We start from the raw sequence: 18863 nt of genomic DNA on the forward strand, positions 1-18863 counted from the left end.
AGTGCGCGCTTAGCCCTAGATCGACATTTCGCATTATATGCACATTCTCTACTCAAATTCAAAATAGGATTTAAAATTACTAATGGAACGTCAAAAACTACCACACATTCGAACTGAACATAAGACTGAAAAGAGACTGAACTGAAAACTGCCTCAAACCTGAGAAAAACGGGCGCATTTAACTCAGCGTGCTTCTTTTTAAATAAAATTTCGTTTCAATATTATAGTATCATACAATAAAATTTATTATTAAATACCCTGAGAGCGATCGCTCCATTCCCAATCGATAAGACTGTGCTGATAAGATGAAGAAGAACCTTTCTCACATAAACGTTTTTTTAAACAATTCTCTTGAATTTTGGTAATACATTTTCATTATTCATATTCTTCGATCATGTTGTAAAATCATATATAACCCTACAAAAGACTTACTAACTCGACTTCACCGAGTAGAAGAAGTTTATGTTTGTTCCTCGTGTTAAAATTATGATCATCACAGTTTCTAGCAAATTTACTAATGTGCCTTTGAACATACATAACAATATCAAGAATATATTATTTTTGCGATGCAACTGTTTATATGTTTATTTATTTTTATTTTTCTGTTAATGAAAATATGGCCATCATTTCTTGAATGCTGATTATGGAACGAATTTAAAAATGTATGTATTTATATTTTTGGTCAGGTTTTGCCATCCTCGTGTTGTCAGCGGGTGCGTCTCTCTCCTAGAACGATACGAAAAGAATTCGGTCCATACCAACCACTGCATAGTGAAGATGCTACACAGAATAGCCTGGGACTGCAAACGGGCAGCCATGTTGTTCCACGGCACTCTGTTCATCACCTTCCAGAAGATTCTAGCCAGCAAGCTTGCACATTTCAAGGTAATCTATAATATGTCCTGTGCTTTCCGGTCGCATAAAACGAATAGGATAGTCCCAGGCAAAAAGGGTGTCTTAAGAGGTCACTAAGGGCATTTTCCAGTGGGAGTTCTTTGCGCAGGATGCCGGATATAATCTATGGGTACCAGAACGGCGCCTTTTCTGCCATGAAACAGAAATGTGTAAGAATTGTTTTTCGGTCTGAACGGCGCCGTAGCTTAGTGACTTTATACTTTTCAAGAATCCTGAGTGGCACTGCATTTTAATGGGCAGGACGTATCAATTACCATCATCTGAACATCCTACTGGTCTCGTCCGTTATTGTTATAAAAAACATTTCGCATATCACCGCAATAACGTGCTAGAAATAAAGCAAACTACTGCAGTATTTACCATTGATAGATATTTCTAGAAAATTATTTCAGTTAATACTGCGACCGCACATTTTTTGCCGCTTGTCTGTACACTGTTACAAAAAAACTGAACACATTTAAGCGAAAGTTACTGAAAAAACTGACTGACATATTTTATGATCTCTAACATGTACATAGTTCGACATTAATTCATAATAAAAAACTTATGTTGTATATTATATAGCACTTGTACATTGTAAGGTATTCAAAGTAAAAATAACACATTCAGTTGGGCTAAAATTATACTTTAACCTGGTTGTGATTTTATTTGTATCGGAAACAAATAGTATGGGAATGCTGTTTTGGAATAAAATTCAATTACTTTATCAATAATTGCCAAATTTCCACCTTTGACGCAATGCCCCGTCCCAAATGATGAGCGCTTAGACTCGGTGTCTAACATTACTTTCTTTTGCTTCTAAATAATAATTTATGTAAAGCAATGTTTAAATAAATCACTCTTTTAGGGGGACAACCCTATCACCCTGAAAACATGTGATTGCTAAAATAATTATAAAAATGTATTTTTTTTCGCAAAAACACTACTGTAAAAACACAGTTACAATTACACGCGTATTAATCCTTTAAAAGTGTTTTACCTTAATGTGTAACACTTGCGGTTATCAAAAAAATTCTATAAAGCAATGTTGCTTAAATAATATTTAAAATAATTATTTTACTTTACAATAAGGTGTTAAGGTATTCATCAATTTTATCTACACAAAAATGAAACAACATTAAATTTAATTACTTATATACAGCGTGGCGCTATATTGACGACTACTAGCTACTACTCTACTCTTAATAGTAAAAATAATTCTTAAATTTAAAGTAAATAGTTGAAATTTTCATATTTTCAAACAAACAAATAATATATACACGAGAAACATAATTTTAATCACCCTTAAGTGGTCGCATGAAGAACGTGTCAGTGCCTACGCTAGCGCGGCTACTAGATTTCTTACAGGTTGTTCCGAAATTATATTATGGAAAATTATCAGGTCTGAGGAATGGGTGGTAGTTTTTGATGTTCATAAGTGATATTAAGTCCTACTTTGAATAACAATGATTGAAATTAAAAACTATAATAATATATAATAGCCAACACTTAAATTTACAAATGTATACTTCTTTGGAAAGCCGGAAGGTAAGGCTGAGATTTTCCAAGAGTTGTAAGATTAAGTTTGGTATTTTTTTTTTGCGCCCAAACAAGGGAATAGCTATCCTCCGGGATAACGAAGGGAAGGAGGTGGTGAATGCTCATTCATACCAACACAGCCTAAGTCTGCGTTGGTTATGTGGGACTCACGTAAAACCTATGTGCCTACCCACTAAACACCACCTGAGGTTGACTTTGGGCAGATGCCCTCTAAGCCTTCATCGGAGGCGACCTTCTCTTGGGGAGAGAAAGGCGCAAGCGGCACTCCCTATGGAGTATCCGCTGAGATAAGTGTAGTATGTATCAATGTGCCTATTTATTATGTCTGACCTAAATGACTTGTTGCTCGCACTCTTTGCCTTAGGTGGAAATGACGTCACACAAAATTAGGTGAATTATGATTTTTTTTTATGATTACGGCTTAGTAATTTGTTTTTATTTAATGTCGCTATTGTAGCACCACGCTGTATTATACTGTTTTTTTCATCCAGAATATTTTTAAAGTTGAAGAACGAATTCAGAGTATTGCAGTAAACATTTAGCTTGAAAATTTTGCTTTAAACATTCTGAACACTTGTGGGATTAATAATTGGCTATCGTGCACTCTCGGCCTTGTTTACTAGTTTGGAAAACTATTAAAAGTTTGACTTTGTTCCAAACATACTAAATGTTTGGAACAAAGTCAAACTTTAGTAAAGTTTAAGGAGAAGGTATAACTTATATTATTTTTGCATATAAAGCAATTGGGAGTGCGCCAATAGATTTGCAGAGATTAAATTTTGTTCCACTGTCCGTTTGTCTGTCTGTCAGTGTGCAACCGCAATGTATATACTCGTATAGTTGAAATTTTGAGTGCCGCTTTAAAATTTAAATATTTTACTTTATTATTTAAATAATAAAAACTCATTATGTTTTTTTTTTCAAAAACATCCTAAAAATCTGTTTTAGCTTATACCAATGAAGCCCTTTCATATTATACCCCACATGAACACGGTTAACTCAATTCAAAATTTGGACTGGAAAATGTATAGTTTTTAGACTTTTCCCTATACTTGTAGTATAACACGGTATTACTTGCTAAATTTTAGTTCTAGGTCAACGGAAAATACCCTATAAACGTTGATTCCTTTGACAGTATCAAAATATACGTTTTTTGGCATATAGCCTGTATGTTTTTTTTTTTATGTTAACATTGTTTTTATCACAGCCTCAAGAGATAAAGGGTCTTGACAGACGGACGGACGGTCGAACAAAAAAGTGATCTCCTGTGAGGGTTCCGTCTTTTCCTTTTGAAGTACGGAACCCTAAAGATTACGAAGTATTTAAAAATCAATGAGCATAATGCCTTCCTGTCTGTCTCGCACTTGACTACTTTTTAGTATGCTGTATGATTTAGGCGATAAGGTTGTTTATTGCTTGTTTGGATTATGGCACAATAAAACGTCGTGTTGACACTTTGAGAGTTTATTGGTGACATATTTTTAATAAATGCTAATGGACTGTAACTATAATAGGGTTTACACAGATATAGATATACTATAGCGGTATTGAGTTGCTATGCGCTTAGACACTGTGTGTGACAATACTTTATTATAACTTAAATGTTATGTATTGCTAATTCTATAATATGTGTACGCAGGAAGGTTAGGTATTTGTTTCCATGAAAATAAATAATTTCTATTTCTTTAGGAACTGGAGAAATTCGCGATATACATAATTAGAAAGTTCACGGAAGCCGCTTCGAAATCGCCAAAGGTGTTCATAGAGCTTCTGTTCTGGAAGACAGCTAAGGATGCGCTGGAGATCGAACACGGATATGAGCTCTATAGTGATGCGAGGTAAGGTGCAGTTTTCCTTGGACAAGTTTCATATTTAAAAACAATGGTAAACATATTAATATCTATGATCATCAGCTGTGAAATCGTCGAAAAAGTAGAGGTTGACAGTTAACCTCTACTTTGAACAATACAAAGTGATATACAAACTGCGAGTGTAAGACTAGCTTGGCACACTTAAGTAATAAACCTGGCATGTTTTCATCGGTTGTCTATCAGCATAAGGATCTATCTAGGCGAATAAATTATCTAAGCGTTACCGCTATTGTTCGATTTTTGTTTGAACATACTTCGTATACGCAGCAGTCGTACGGAAATAATCAATTAAATTTTGTAGAGGAAAATTCAAACATTTTCTAAAAATGTACCAATTAAGCGGAAACCAGGAAACAGTAAAGTACAAAATCCCTAATGACACAGCACCATGTTAGGCCCTGATTGGTGTCCGTGTTTGGCGCCTCTCCAACAGCTGACCGCTCATTATTTTGCTTTACCACAACCGTGAGCTGAGGCCCCTTCAGACAGCGATTGTCTGATGAAACACTTCTCACGAAACATTTTCAAAACTAGCGAATAACGTTACGTCATAGAAATCCAAATAAAATGGTAATAGAAATGTACAGATAACGCGCGAGTTGAACGCGTTGAGTTCAGGAATGCGATAGTGATGTGACCATAGTCATGAGTTTGTCGATAAATTTAAACAATGCTTCAAGCTTACCATTTAACACTAGGTTTCAATGATGAAAAAAATATTTTATTAATCTTTTCATTATTATAACCTAATAATTAAATCTAAAAGTTTTGTTCTGCCTTTCTTCAACACGCATGTCTAAAACATTTATCGCCATTTATCGTCCTTCGCGATAAATACCTGAACACGGAATCTGATGGACTAGCATCAATCATTAAAAAAAACAAGGGGTTGCAATTAGTATTAACTTGATAACACGGTGAGCGACGACTACGGCACTGCAATACACAGTAGGCACACGAAGCGCTTAGCACAGCCACTTTGTGGATTCAATTACCGGCTGCTGTTTTCCCGAAACGATACGACTTGAAGATCTTCAATAAAAGAGTATACTCCCACCTTTAAGGCCGACAACGCATCTCTTGACCCCTGGTTTTGCGAAAGTTCATGGGAGTTCATACACATCAAAGCGAGGCCAATAATATAAAATACCTACTATTGTCTTTGCTATATATTCTAAACATTATAATATAGTGTATAAATGACTAGTAAATATTGCTCTTACTGATCGTGCACCGATCCACGCACCTAAGCGCAAGCGCCGACAGGTCCGCGCTCCGCGATTAACTTATAATCCGAGCATACGAACAGTGACCATGCGTTGTGTAATTAATTACTTGAGTTTCGGTTAAGCTTGCTAAGTAGTCAATTTATTTTTATATTTAATGTTGCTTTCTTCATATTATATGATCGCCAAATATCACGTCCTCGAGTATGATTAGTGTTTCCCCAGCCATGCTGTATAACCGACAGCTCAGTATCAGTCAATACCCACAAATAAAAAAATAAATGAATTAATGAGCACTTTAATTCACTGAGTACAAAACTTTTCATTTCAAAAAGTAGTCCGCAAATCTTCATCATCAACCGCCATAATATAATATATTAATATAGCCATTTCTTCATATTATGATATCCATATCTCTTGAAGATCATCATCAAGTACATCTCAGATATTGTTAGTTCTTTTTAGTATAGTGATCGGACAGCTTGTAAAAATAATCAATATCTAGTCCAGATATTGATTATTTTTAACCGACTTCAAAGAAGGAGGAGATTCTCAATTCGTCGGTATGTTCTTTTTTTATGTTTGTTACCTCAAAACTTTCGACTGGGTTTGATACCGGGTTTAAATCGATTTTGATAATTCTAAATATTTACTATATCCGACATTAACGTTTGCTTTTAAGCAAATCGAAATGTGAAAGTAATAGTGTAATAAAACTATTTTTCAAAACTGATGCCTATGTAAATATTATTGGGGCTAAGAAAATATCCTTGCAAGACTCAGCCGAGAAATGTTGACAAAGTTTCCTATTTGTATATCATCGCAAATACTTGAAAGAAATGGGTTATTGCGATCGGCTGACCTAGATGTTCCAATGAATACTCATATTCTTATATCTACATATTTTTAACCGACTTCAAAAAAGGAGGAGGTTCACAATTCGTGGGTATGTTCTTTTTTTATGTTTGTTACCTCAAAACCTTCGACTGGGTGAACCGATTTTGATTATTCTTTTTTTATATGAAAGCTGGTGCTTCCCGTTGTAATTTGGTCCAGATCTGACAGTGGCATCTATGAGAAAACCATAAAAGTATTAAATTTACGACTACATCCATATAGCAAAGTGGATGATAAATTTACGAATAACTCAATATCGCGCCAACCGATTTCGATGATTCTTTTTTTATTGGAAAGTATATACTTCAAAGATAGTTTGGTGAGAGTTTGGTTAGGTTCTGATTACGGAATCCATGACAAAGTAAAGGAACTCTTCAATTCTTAGGAGCAAATTAAGGATACTCGGAATGAATCTCTTTTATGTTATCCGGATATTTAAGTCATCTACACATGACACTATGCAACGCCAACTTACCGACATTTACACTACTTTCATCATTCATCTAACAGAATATATTATGCGTTATTAAATAAATAACCCATTAAAAAATTTCATTGTCCCAAATCCAATGTTCAAGAAGAAAAGAAGACTTTACTGGAGTAATATTTACTCGCCACTTCACCGGAGAAAAGTTTAAAAGAAACCACACTCCGTATAACTTTGAAGTACTTCTAAAACTGGACCTGCGCTCACAACTCAAATCAAAAGCCGAAGATCGTTTATTATATAAAGCCATTTTTAAACGACATTATTTTTATGGAGCTGGTTTCGGATCGAAACGTGAGATAGCAAGAAGAAACTGATATAGGTCATTTTATTATGTCACAACTTGTGTTTATTGTTCGATTATTATCCATAAAAGTTATCCTTTTGAATTTTTCACACAACATTGTATTCTTATGATGTATATATCTGTGTATAGACTGTCTGTCTATACACAGTCTACACACATATGTCTGTAATCCTGTCTAGTGCAGTACACGAGTGCTGACCCGGCAAACTTTGTATTGCCACATCAATTAAGTACCCCGCGCCAGCTCATTGTATGAAATTTCATTGACTGCATTACTTATGTTGCGAATATATAGGTATTTCTAAGTCAAAAAATATCCGGATAGTAATAATCAACATAGCACATACTAAACCTTCTCTGACACAAGCTGCATTTTATGGTATTGCTCCGATCGGTTCAGTAGATTTCGCAGTATAAGCGATGGATAGAACTGGCTCTCCTTAGTATTTCCTGACTATTTGATGTATTATTGTGCGTAAACACAAATAGTAAATAAAAAGTGGGTAAAACCACAGACTAAATGTAAACACTCAATAACTCATTCAATTTAAAACAAGGTACTGAAATTATCTTGGAAAAAACTAACTAAAAAATATTTCCCTAAGCGTATGAAGTAATTATATAATAAACGTTGTACTAATATAAAACGTAAAATCGCTGAATCGAGCTAAATTTCGCAAGCAACTAAAACGAAGGTTATCCCTAAGGACTCGCCCTGTAATGAAATTAATCTGGTTTCGAATAAGACAAAAAAAGAACATTTAAATGCTACGAGTTATAAAATCTGAATTGAGCAACTGAATAGAATATCTGATGTCTCTGTTGACCAATACTAATAAAAAGTTACTCTTATAGCGCCCGTATATTAAATTAATTATGTAAGATACAATTCTATAACAAGTAGATTCACGATTATAAACAGTATCGTTATCATCTCATCGAGCACACGGGTAGAAGAACATAACGCAAAATTAAAAATTTGAAATAAAATTTTGAAATAATCAAAATATGCAATATAATACTAGCTGACCCGGCAAATGTTGTTTTGCCATATAAATTACATATTATTAGAGTTAGACCGTTTCTTGGGCATTGCAATATTTGTATTTCTAAAATAAAAGATTTGTTCTAAAATAAACGTAGCCGAAGTTACTCCTTATTACATCAGCTACCTGCCAATAAAAGTCCCGTCAAAATCGGTCCAGATATTTCAGAGATTAGCCGGAAAAAACAGACAGACAATAATTGTAAAAACTGTTATTTTGGTGTATGTACCGTATATATATTCATATACAATATGCATGTAATAAAAAACGGTTATTTCAATATTACAAACAGACGCTCCAATTTTATTTAAATGTATAGATTAAAATAACCTTAACGTAGGTGCTACACAACTACGAGTGTGCTACGAGTTTTGATCGGCTACGACAGTCAGTGTCTACGATAGGGCGAGTCTTATAGATTATTTAGAGGTCTCTACCATTGCGTTAGTGTATTCTATCGCCATTGTATCTTCACGCTGTATGTCTTCTACAAGTGAAAGATTTTGTAAAATTTATTAAATCATTATAAATTATAGAAATACATATCCTTCTTGTTTACTATACGATTTTTTTTTGTATTTAGTTATTATAAACAGGATATCCACGTAGTTTTAGCCTAAAATATTGAAGAACAAATAACAACGTTTTTGAAAAATTTTAACAAAAAAAAACAACCGACTTCAAAACACTTTTCCAAAACAATAGATATCATTGTAGTTACGATTATTGTAATTTTTCGAGTCAGTGTCAGCCAAGGTAGGTTTGTAACTACATACATAAAAAAATGTCATAATTTGCGTCACAGCATATTTTATTACGAAAATAAAACTATTTACTTATTTATGACTTTAATTTTAATAATGAACTTTATTTAACACGTTTCACAATAAAAGTTAATACCTATAAAATAAACCAGTAACTTAATCAGTCTAAGTTGTAGCTGATAATGATATCATTTCCAATATCCAACCTTCGATATAGCGATAATGTCTTTCTTGTCTGAAGTTAAAAGATCTTAAAGCGTTTGAACTGTCTCAAATTAAATCTACTCATTTAAAGAGATTTTGCAAGTCTAGACGAATCAAATAAAAAAGGTTTAACTGTTAAAAACTTATTGCTTAAGCTCGAAGTCAAAGTTTAAACTCGAGAATAAGCTTAAGAATGAATTTTGGGAACCATTAAAATATAACAATTTTTTGAGTGAAACAATTTATTTGGTCGCGCTGAGCATTTTATTATGTGGGTATTGAATGAGACTGACATGTAATTCTGGGCTATGTAACGCTCGTTCTTTTAAAGTCGGCCCGAGATGTCTAATTCAAATTCAAATATTTTTATTCAAAATAGGATATGATATCTCTTATTGTTAAGTCAAAAACTACCGCTTATCGAATAAGTATACTTCTACGTTATGTTTGTCACTTTAGATGTAGTTTCGGTTGGGTCGTAAATAAGTAAAAACCTAACTTTTGCCCTTTGCTTCCCCGGGGCATAAAAAGAATAGGGAAGACACAGGCCCAAGAGTTTCGTAAGAGGGGACTAAGGGGATTTACCAGTGGGAGGCTATTTTGCACAGGATGGCGGCTAAATTATGGTATGGTATGGAATATACTAGTGTGTAAACATTATTGTGTTTTGGTCTGAAGGGCGCCATTGCTAGTGAAATTACTAGGAAAATGAGACATAACATCTTACGTGTCAATTAAAGTGCCACTCAGAATTTTAAAGCGCTCTACTGATGGACAATAATGACCAATTTCAATCATCTCACCGACATTGACGTCGCACGAGCGCCACGAACTGTTATGACAGTGACAGCTTCAAACTGACATTGACAGATGACGTTCGCCATTAATTCAGCCACAAATAATAGAATACAGGCCATAATATTGCTATAATCTTCTAATTCTCCGACATATATATATAACTGAAAAAAAGTAGTTAATAAATTTCAAATAGGGACCGTGTGTCGTCAAACAGAAATCGACGGACATGAATGTCGACCTGAATTACGACCAACATATTTGGGGTCGATCCTCGCAGGGCGCAGGGGTCTAAAGCAAATAGCCCATGGATGTTTGTAATGTTATTTCATACGGGGTTGTGTGAACAAATATATTAAAGGAAAAGACACCGTCAGTAAACATAAAAGTCGTATAGAGCGGGTTGCAAGAATCTGATTTACTGTATGGATGTCTTAACCGAGGTTGTCAAATTGGATATAGGAACAAGACGCAAAATGAAATAAACGTAACAACGCTTTGGTTAAAATAGATTTTTTATGACAATAAGGGACGAGACGAGCAGGACGTTCAGCTGATGGTCATTGATATACCCTGCCCATTACAATGCAGTGCCGCTAAGAATTCGTGACCTTGAGACATAAGATGTTAAGTCTCATTTGCAAACATAATTATTCGTACACATTACTCCTCACGGCAGAAATAGGCGCCGTTGTCTTCTCTTGCGCAAAAGAGCCCACTGGTAAATAGGTACACTGGTAAATACTAGTAACTGTATGTGTATGTGCGTGCGTTAGAATGAAAAGAATATTTTTTTGGGATGTTTTATTGTTATATCGTAAAAATTGCTATTTTGTTCGTATAATCTACTTATCCACGTAAGGCCCTAGTGATCACTGTTCTCCATGCCCTGTTGTACCAGAGGATCATCAAAACCGGCTTTTGATTCTAGTGAATAAATGTCTCACAAAGGTCACCCTTAAAGAGATCTCTTGTTTTAGGGACAAAGTGGGAAAGAATCAGTGGAGTGAGGAGCAAGAAGAAGAACTGCGCAAACTGTATATGGAGAACCAGAGCAATCCTCAGACTAATCAAGGTGAGGCAGCCACTATATATAGGTGATTCAAATAAGGTGTCTTTATTTGAAAAGCGACGCCAATCATGGCTCGACCATCGAACGGTCTGGCGGGCCCCTCGCACCATTTGGCCGTCATACTCGGTACGGTCCAGACGGTTATTATACAAAGAGATATTCCTATTTATCTATTGCGTTTATATGTGTTTTTTTTGGAATAACTCTAAAACTGCTTTACTGGTCAATTCTAAAAACTTATCAGCTCTTAACATCAAAAAAGCACGTCGATCGCCATGCAAAAGCAGTTGATTCGTTCGTGAGTTATCGTTGACGAAAGAATACTGAAAAAAGTATTTTTCGGCTTCGGACGAAAGTATATTCGGAATTACTTCGAAACTGCAACTTAGAAACAGCTGTCTTTGAACAACACAAATTATATTTAAAATTGTCAAAAGTACAATTTGAAGCGTTATTAGGTTAAGTATGGAATAAGCGGGAAGTTGTTGGAAGGAACTATAAATTATATTTCCTGGCGACTTTTTATACCTATAGCAATTTTACTATCGTACTAAGAAGTAATTAGAAATGACATCAAAAAGAATTCTAAAGGAATCAATTTAGAGAAATTAAATGCCTTTTACTATATGCGAAAGAACTTTTCCCCGACCTTATAATATTAGTAACTACCTATGGTTGATCATTAGTAACTACGATATGTATGGCGAACGTTCTCGAAGCTCATAATATATCGTAGCAAGCCACAGTTTGCGGTCGGCAGCGGGCATTTCAACAAATGAGCCGCATTGTGCCCGACGTTCAATGCTTTGTATAGCTCGGTCAACCTCAAGACGTTGCCGTTTTGACATTAACAACCCATGCTTACGCCGAGATGGTTACGACCAATATTACTCAAGTTTATTTGCTATGTTATGGATTTAATACTTTAAGTCCAACAGACGCCATACACTAAGAATGAAAACGATCTGACAGGTCTAATTTCAAATCAAATGCAAAAATAGAAGAGATATTGTTAATCTCTCTATAGAACAACTAATTGAGATGGCTTGTATAGAATAAGAGCAATTTATTATTGTAAGTGTATACCCCCCTCCCCCCCACTGCATCAGTTCCAACATAGAATTGAGGAGGTACTATCAAAATTTAGCAAAACCAGCAAGTCAATTTTAGTGTGTGGAGATTTTAATATAAACTTGCTTGAAGCTTCGGCCAATTGTAGTAGCCTTAAAAATTTATTTCAAAGTTTTAATTTGTTCAATGTATTTTGGGAACCTACTAGAATCACTTCTACAACAGCAACCTGTTTAGATCTCTCTACTCCAAGCTCTTTAAAGTAGTTAGTCATGAAGCGAAAACACGTTTCACTGCAGATAAAATTAAAAACAGTAATAATAAATTAAAAGCGACTTGGAGTGTAATTAACAATGAAACTGGTAGATCGAATTGCCGTAACACCTCTATCTGTTTAAATATTAATAATAGCGTTATAAATTCGGAAATAGAAATTGCAAATGAATTTGATAAATACTTCTCCGAAATCCCGATTATCACGACCAAATACTTTAACTCTTCACCAAAAGCAGCATATGATATGCTTAAATTACACGTAACAGTATCTTCCACTGATTTGAAATTTAAGTATGTTACAGGTAGCGATGTAGTAAAGATCTTCAAATTAATTAACCTAAAAAATTCAAAACACCTATGGGGCCATTCGACTAATATTGTAAAATACATACTTGACATTATAGCACCTGAATTAGCAATAATATTTAATGAATGCATAGATGAGGGTGTGTTCCCTGACCTCATGAAATACAGCAAAGTTTTGGTAAAATTTTTGAAAAACTTTTGCTTCAACAGCTACAAATACATTGTTGTAAATTAATGAATAAAAATCAATTTGGTTTCACTAGGGGCTTATCAACAATTAATGCGGGTACTAGACTCATTGAGCACATCTTTGACGCCTGGGAAGAGTCACAAGATGCTTTGGGAATTTTTTGTGATTTGTCCAAAGCATTTGACTGCGTCCACCATGAAACTCTACTCCTAATACTAAAGCATTATGAAGTGAAAAAGAAAGCCCTAAATCTGTTAAAGTCATATTTAAGCGAAAGAGTTCAGATAGTCGATGTAAATGGCAAACGGTCTTCGGGTAAACCTGTGGGAATGGGTGTTCCACAGGGTTCTATTCTCGGTCCTTTCTTGTTTTTTATATATATTAACGATCTACAGTTTGTGGTAGATGATAGCCATGAGATTGTATTGTTTGCTGATGATGTTTCACTTATTTTTAAAGAGAAGCGACGTGCAGATATTGATGACGAGATAAACAATGCACTCTCAAAGATAGTGCGTTGGTTTGAGACGAATAATCTGCACTTAAACAGTAAAAAAACAGAGTGTTTACGGTTAATTACACCGAACACAGCGGAGGTACAAACCAACGTACTTATAAATGACCAGAGATTGGAACTTGTGGACACTACGGTCTTCTTGGGGATCACGTAAGATAAAAAGCTTCAGTGGGGTCCACATATTGCCCATCTAGCAGATAGACTCAGCTCTGCAGCATATGCAGTTAGAAATATTAGAGAGTACACGAATGTTGCGACCCTAGCGGTCGTGTTTATTAGTGTACTTCAGTTATTTTCACAGCATGACGTACGGTATTTTACTATGGGGTCATGCTGCTGACATTGATATAGTGTTTGCTCTGCAAAAGAGAGCTGTTCGTGCTATATATCAGCTTAGTTATAGTCTCTCAAAGAAAAATTTAAAGAAATAAATATTATGACTGTTCATTGTCAGTACATTTATGAAAATTTAATATACGTTCACAAAAATCGTCACCTTTTTGCTCTTAATTTTCATTATTATAACACTAGAAATAAGGGATTGCTTGTAAATAATTCTAGTAGGCTTCATAAGATACATAATAGCTTTAAGGGTAAATGTATACACTTCTATAATAAAGTCCCAGCCAGTGTTCAGGCATTATCTATAAATAAATTTAAATGTTTTATAAAAAAATGGCTCTGTCATAAATCCTATTACTCCACTGCCGAATATCTAAATGATCGGTCAGCCAGGGACTAGATTGTGATTATTTTATAGCGATAGAAATGACTGTTCAATATTGTTTATTTTTATTGAAAAGAGCGCAAAAAAAGAATGCTGGGAGAGTTTCTTTCGCCGCTTCTTCTCTCTCAGAGCGCCATTTGTTTCCGAAGCGGTAGTAGTATCTAGTAGTTATTAGAAATGACATCAAAAAGAATTCTAAAGGAATCAATTTTGAGAAAATAAATGCCTTTTATGCCTTTTAAATTCAAAATATTTTTGTTCACCATAGGATTAAAAAGCTTTTAAATCCTATGGTGCCTACTACTTGGCTAAGTCGAGTTAGTAAATCTTTTGTGTGGCGATGTATATGCTTTTACAACAAGATCCCAGAAAATGTTCTAAACAAAAGTATTACATTATTCAAAAGAATTGTTAAAAAATAATTGTTTCAAAAATAAAATGTTTTATTTTAAAAAAAGTGTGGAGTGTAGAAGAAATATTATTTTAATAATATCTTAAAAAGCACCCCACGCTTTTTTTACAATAAAATATTTTTTTTACACTATTTTCAATTTAAATTTATTTTCTATTTTTAGTTGAATTTTATAAAAAGCGTGCTTTTTAGTTTTTTTTAACTATTTTTTATTTTTCATTTTTTAGTCAAATTAGTGTAATGTCATCGGTTCTCGATAAATCTATAAAGTTTGAACGAAATCTAGCCGTTTAAAGTGGGTCAAAATCGCGCCCAAAGAAGTCGGTTACAAACATACAAATATACATACAAACATACAGGTGAAGCTAATATAAAGCGTATAAAAACGTTTGTGTGGCAAAGGTTACTATAACATAAATGACTTTCTTAATGATACCATAGATTGGGAATGGAGTGACCGCCCTCAGGCTATTAAATAATAAGTTTAATTGTACGATTTTACTTTGTAAACATATTTTTTCGATGAAAAAAAAGCCCGCTGAGTTTGTTGCGCCCATTCTTCTGAAGTATGAGGCATTCATTTTGGAATGGGTGGTAGGTTTTGACTTTCAATAAGTGATGTCATATTCTTATATTTTTTGTATAAAAATATTTGAATATAAATAATGTAGACAGGGTGGTATTACTATTAAACCAACCTTGACCGTATTAGCCATGTCATATTGATAAATATTACTGGCTAACCAAAAATATAATTGATATGAACTCTATAAAATTATGAGTAACTAGATCCCACAGACGTTGTTCTGTTCATAATTTCTCTTGCGGGTGGAATTTCGTAAAATCCGATCTCAGCTGACCTCTACTCAGCTAATGGTATATTCCTACCAATATTTCAAGTCGTTATATAGGTACAGAATGTAATCGCTAATTGTGACCAGAAGGCCTACCATCAACTTTTAAGTAGCGATGCGATTCCGATGCAGTTCAGTTTAGGTACCTAAACTGAATCGCTAAAATCGTACCATGAAGTGCCTTTTACTGAATTGCGATTGGATCGCTTATGAAGAATAAACGAAATAAATTTACCTAAGCCTTCCATTAGTTTGTCTCTCTTACTCGATCATATGCGTTGCGTTTCGAAACCCAAAACGATATGATTTTAGCGATTTTTTTCCGTAGAAAATACTAAAAATACATTATAAAATTGCGCTTTGTAGCGTCAAGTCAATAATAGTAATATGAAATAGTTCTTTAAATTACAAATTAAATGTTTGCTTAGTCGGTTTCGTCATAATAACGAGTTATGAAGCCACCTCCATTGATGTTTGATTTGACAGGAGCACATAGTACTTTTTTTAATTCGTTCTTGCGAACAGGCTATAGCCCGGGCCTTTACTGCCTCGTCTTTAGTATTTTCATTTTCGGAATTTACTTTCAGTATTTTTTTTTTTTCAAAAAAATTTTAATAAAGTATTCTCATCTCATCTTTCATCAATAAAATTTTCCTTTTCTGTATGTTTTCACTATTTTTTAAAAGTTATTAACAACACGATTCACTTTCCTCTAAGAAAGTAGCAACTTTTTTCGAATCGCTCACTTTGACACAAGGTATCCCAGCTTAGCTTGAAATATTATCTCATGGTAAAATAATAAAATAAATCAGTTTGCGATTCAATTTCTTGATTTGACGTCAGCCTAAAATGGATTGCTCTAATAACGTCGTGGTACGAAATAGCAAAGCAGTTCATTTTAGGTTGTCAATTGAATCGCAATAAGAGTTCATGGTAGGCCCGGCCCGCAGGTAATTATTAGTTACTATTACAGATGAAAAAAACTTTAAACTGATATCGAAAGTACGTTACCTAATCTATTTATATAAAAGAAAATGTATGTTTGAATGTTCCCTAATAACTCCCTAAACTATTCGACCGATCTCAATGAAATCTTGTAATAGATTCGTTGAAGCTCAAGGAAGGTTAACATGTATAGTTTGTCGTGTTACGATCCCACCCACGCACTCACCCACGTATTTACCATATCTCTCGAACCGTTTATTGACAGAACAACGTCTGTCGGATCAGCTAGTGAGTAATATGACGTTGTCAGCCACGACAACAACTTTTTAAAAATGAAACGAGAACGTTTGACGTAGTCAGCTACGTCAATAACTTTTTAAAAATCAAACGAGAACTATCCAAAATTTTGATATTAAACACTCAAATACAATTGACTAACGATTACCTCCTGTATTGATAAGTACCTACATTAAACAGAACACAATTTAGCATGGAAATTTTAATTAAAAAAATGACAATTTTTATAATAATAAAAAAAGGACTAAGCTATTTTCGATGTTGTCATTTATCAGAAAGGCCTACAGGATGTCAACAGTGTTCATGCATATCATAAATTACAATAAATTTCAACTCGATTGTTTGAGGATATCAGATCCTAATTTTAAATTCGATGACCCAGCCCAATGGTTAGTGACGCTGCCTACTGTTTCCGAGTCATAGATGTTTATAAGATTTTCTGTATGTTTTGAACATGTTTATAAAAATATCGGCAAGATAGAGAAGAGTGTGAAGTATTTCCATATTGTCATATTAAAAAAAAGAGCTAACTGATACGGAAAGTAAATTAATCGAGGCGACTTTACCTGTAAAATGGTTGCGTATCCGAGCATGACAGCTGAGTCTCAGTCACCTACAAAATGAAGTGCTCAATACGCCAAAAAGGTTTTCACTTTATAAATATGGTATAATTTCAATCAATTACCAATCTTTTGATAAAATTCGTTCGAGACCATTGTCGGATTGTTTTCAATTTAGGATAAACCGTGAACTAATTTCGTCTGATGATGCCCAATCATATTATACAGTGCGTTCTTTTTAATTGAAACATTATGTGGAAATCGTAATCCAGAAGACATACAGAAAAACTGTCTGGTTCCTAGAGTATTTGCTCCCTTTTTTGTAAATAACAAAGTTGATATGGTTATTATTTAGGTTATGCGCGAGTTGTCAGTAAATTTATTTATGCGGCTGACTCAGGGGGCCTACTCCTAAAATCGATATTCGATATATCGTGGCATTAGTCGTGTCGAATCCTACTCTTAGTTACATCCTATTCAATGTCGAAACGATGATTGAACGAACAAAACTTTTCTCGATATTATCGGTCCTAACTCTACTCTTAGTTGAAAATGTCAGAGACGAATATTCGAATTTGACAGATAATCAAACGTCAATTTACGATAATCTCAACGACACCTTCTAGGATGTCGTTGCTATTATCGTTTCAAGTTGTATAGATATATTTGCCATACAATATACATACTTAATAAATATTATTAAAGTAATTATGTGATTTACTATTCAACAGATTTTTTTACAACCAAGTAATTTAAGTCATTTTGTTGATCGTTTATGCATAGAAAGTAATGCAAATGGCCGCCTGAGAAATAGGAAGTGGACGAGAAGGGTTGTGTTACCTTTTTTTACATTTTATTATCCGCAAGTTTTGTATTATTTATAAAATTTTAAATGGTCATATTATATTCATTACATAATTTTTGAATATTTACATTTTGTATAAATAACGGAAATTGGTGGTGCAGTCTGGCATGGTCCTTAGCGCCTTAACTACGAGTATGTTTTGACTTTTGACACTTAACAGCGACATAGCACAGATAATATTTAGTTTTTCAAGGTTTGCGCATAATTCATTCACTCTAACATCGTAAAAAAATCAAAATATTAGTCTATGGTTACGATGTTGTTACGATAAACGATATTAAATACGAACATTTGTTAGAGTAGGGTAGGTGCGATATATTCGGGGTATTATCGTATCGTTCCGAATATATCGTTGTCGATTATGAGAGTAGACCTCCAGTGTCATGTGAGGATAATTACATTGTATCGAAAGATCAAATTGTCATTTAGATTTAATAAAATGTATTCTCATACTAAAAGGCAGTTCAAATATTTTTATTTATAAAAGGATATGATATCACTTCTTGAAAAATAAAAAAAAAATATTTGCTGTCAAACATATGGAACAGCCTGTCCAGTGGTATTTATACAGGTGAGAGCATAGAATATACCTGTCAGCTCGATCATGCGTGACCAATATTGATTTAGCTAGTTTAATTTTAAAATCGTAAGGGGCTAATATCAAGCGGGACCTGTCAATAAAAATTGGTTACAGTAACAATAGATTCACTTACCTTTCTT

The 18863-nt window shown here is 34.0% G+C and overlaps 1 protein-coding gene across 1 annotated transcript in view; it reads left to right on the forward strand.

Annotated features, from left to right (window-relative positions):
- LOC126976742 (protein timeless homolog) overlaps positions 1-18863 on the forward strand; it is a 62537-nt gene that overhangs the window by 14337 nt on the left and 29337 nt on the right. The window contains exons 14-16 of the mRNA XM_050825300.1: positions 687-885; positions 4144-4292; positions 11032-11126. Of these exons, the coding sequence (XP_050681257.1) occupies positions 687-885; positions 4144-4292; positions 11032-11126 (443 nt within the window). The remainder of the gene's footprint in view (positions 1-686; positions 886-4143; positions 4293-11031; positions 11127-18863) is intronic.

This window comes from Leptidea sinapis, chromosome 42, assembly GCF_905404315.1.
Source record: "Leptidea sinapis chromosome 42, ilLepSina1.1, whole genome shotgun sequence".
NCBI classification, from domain to species: Eukaryota; Metazoa; Arthropoda; class Insecta; order Lepidoptera; family Pieridae; genus Leptidea; species Leptidea sinapis.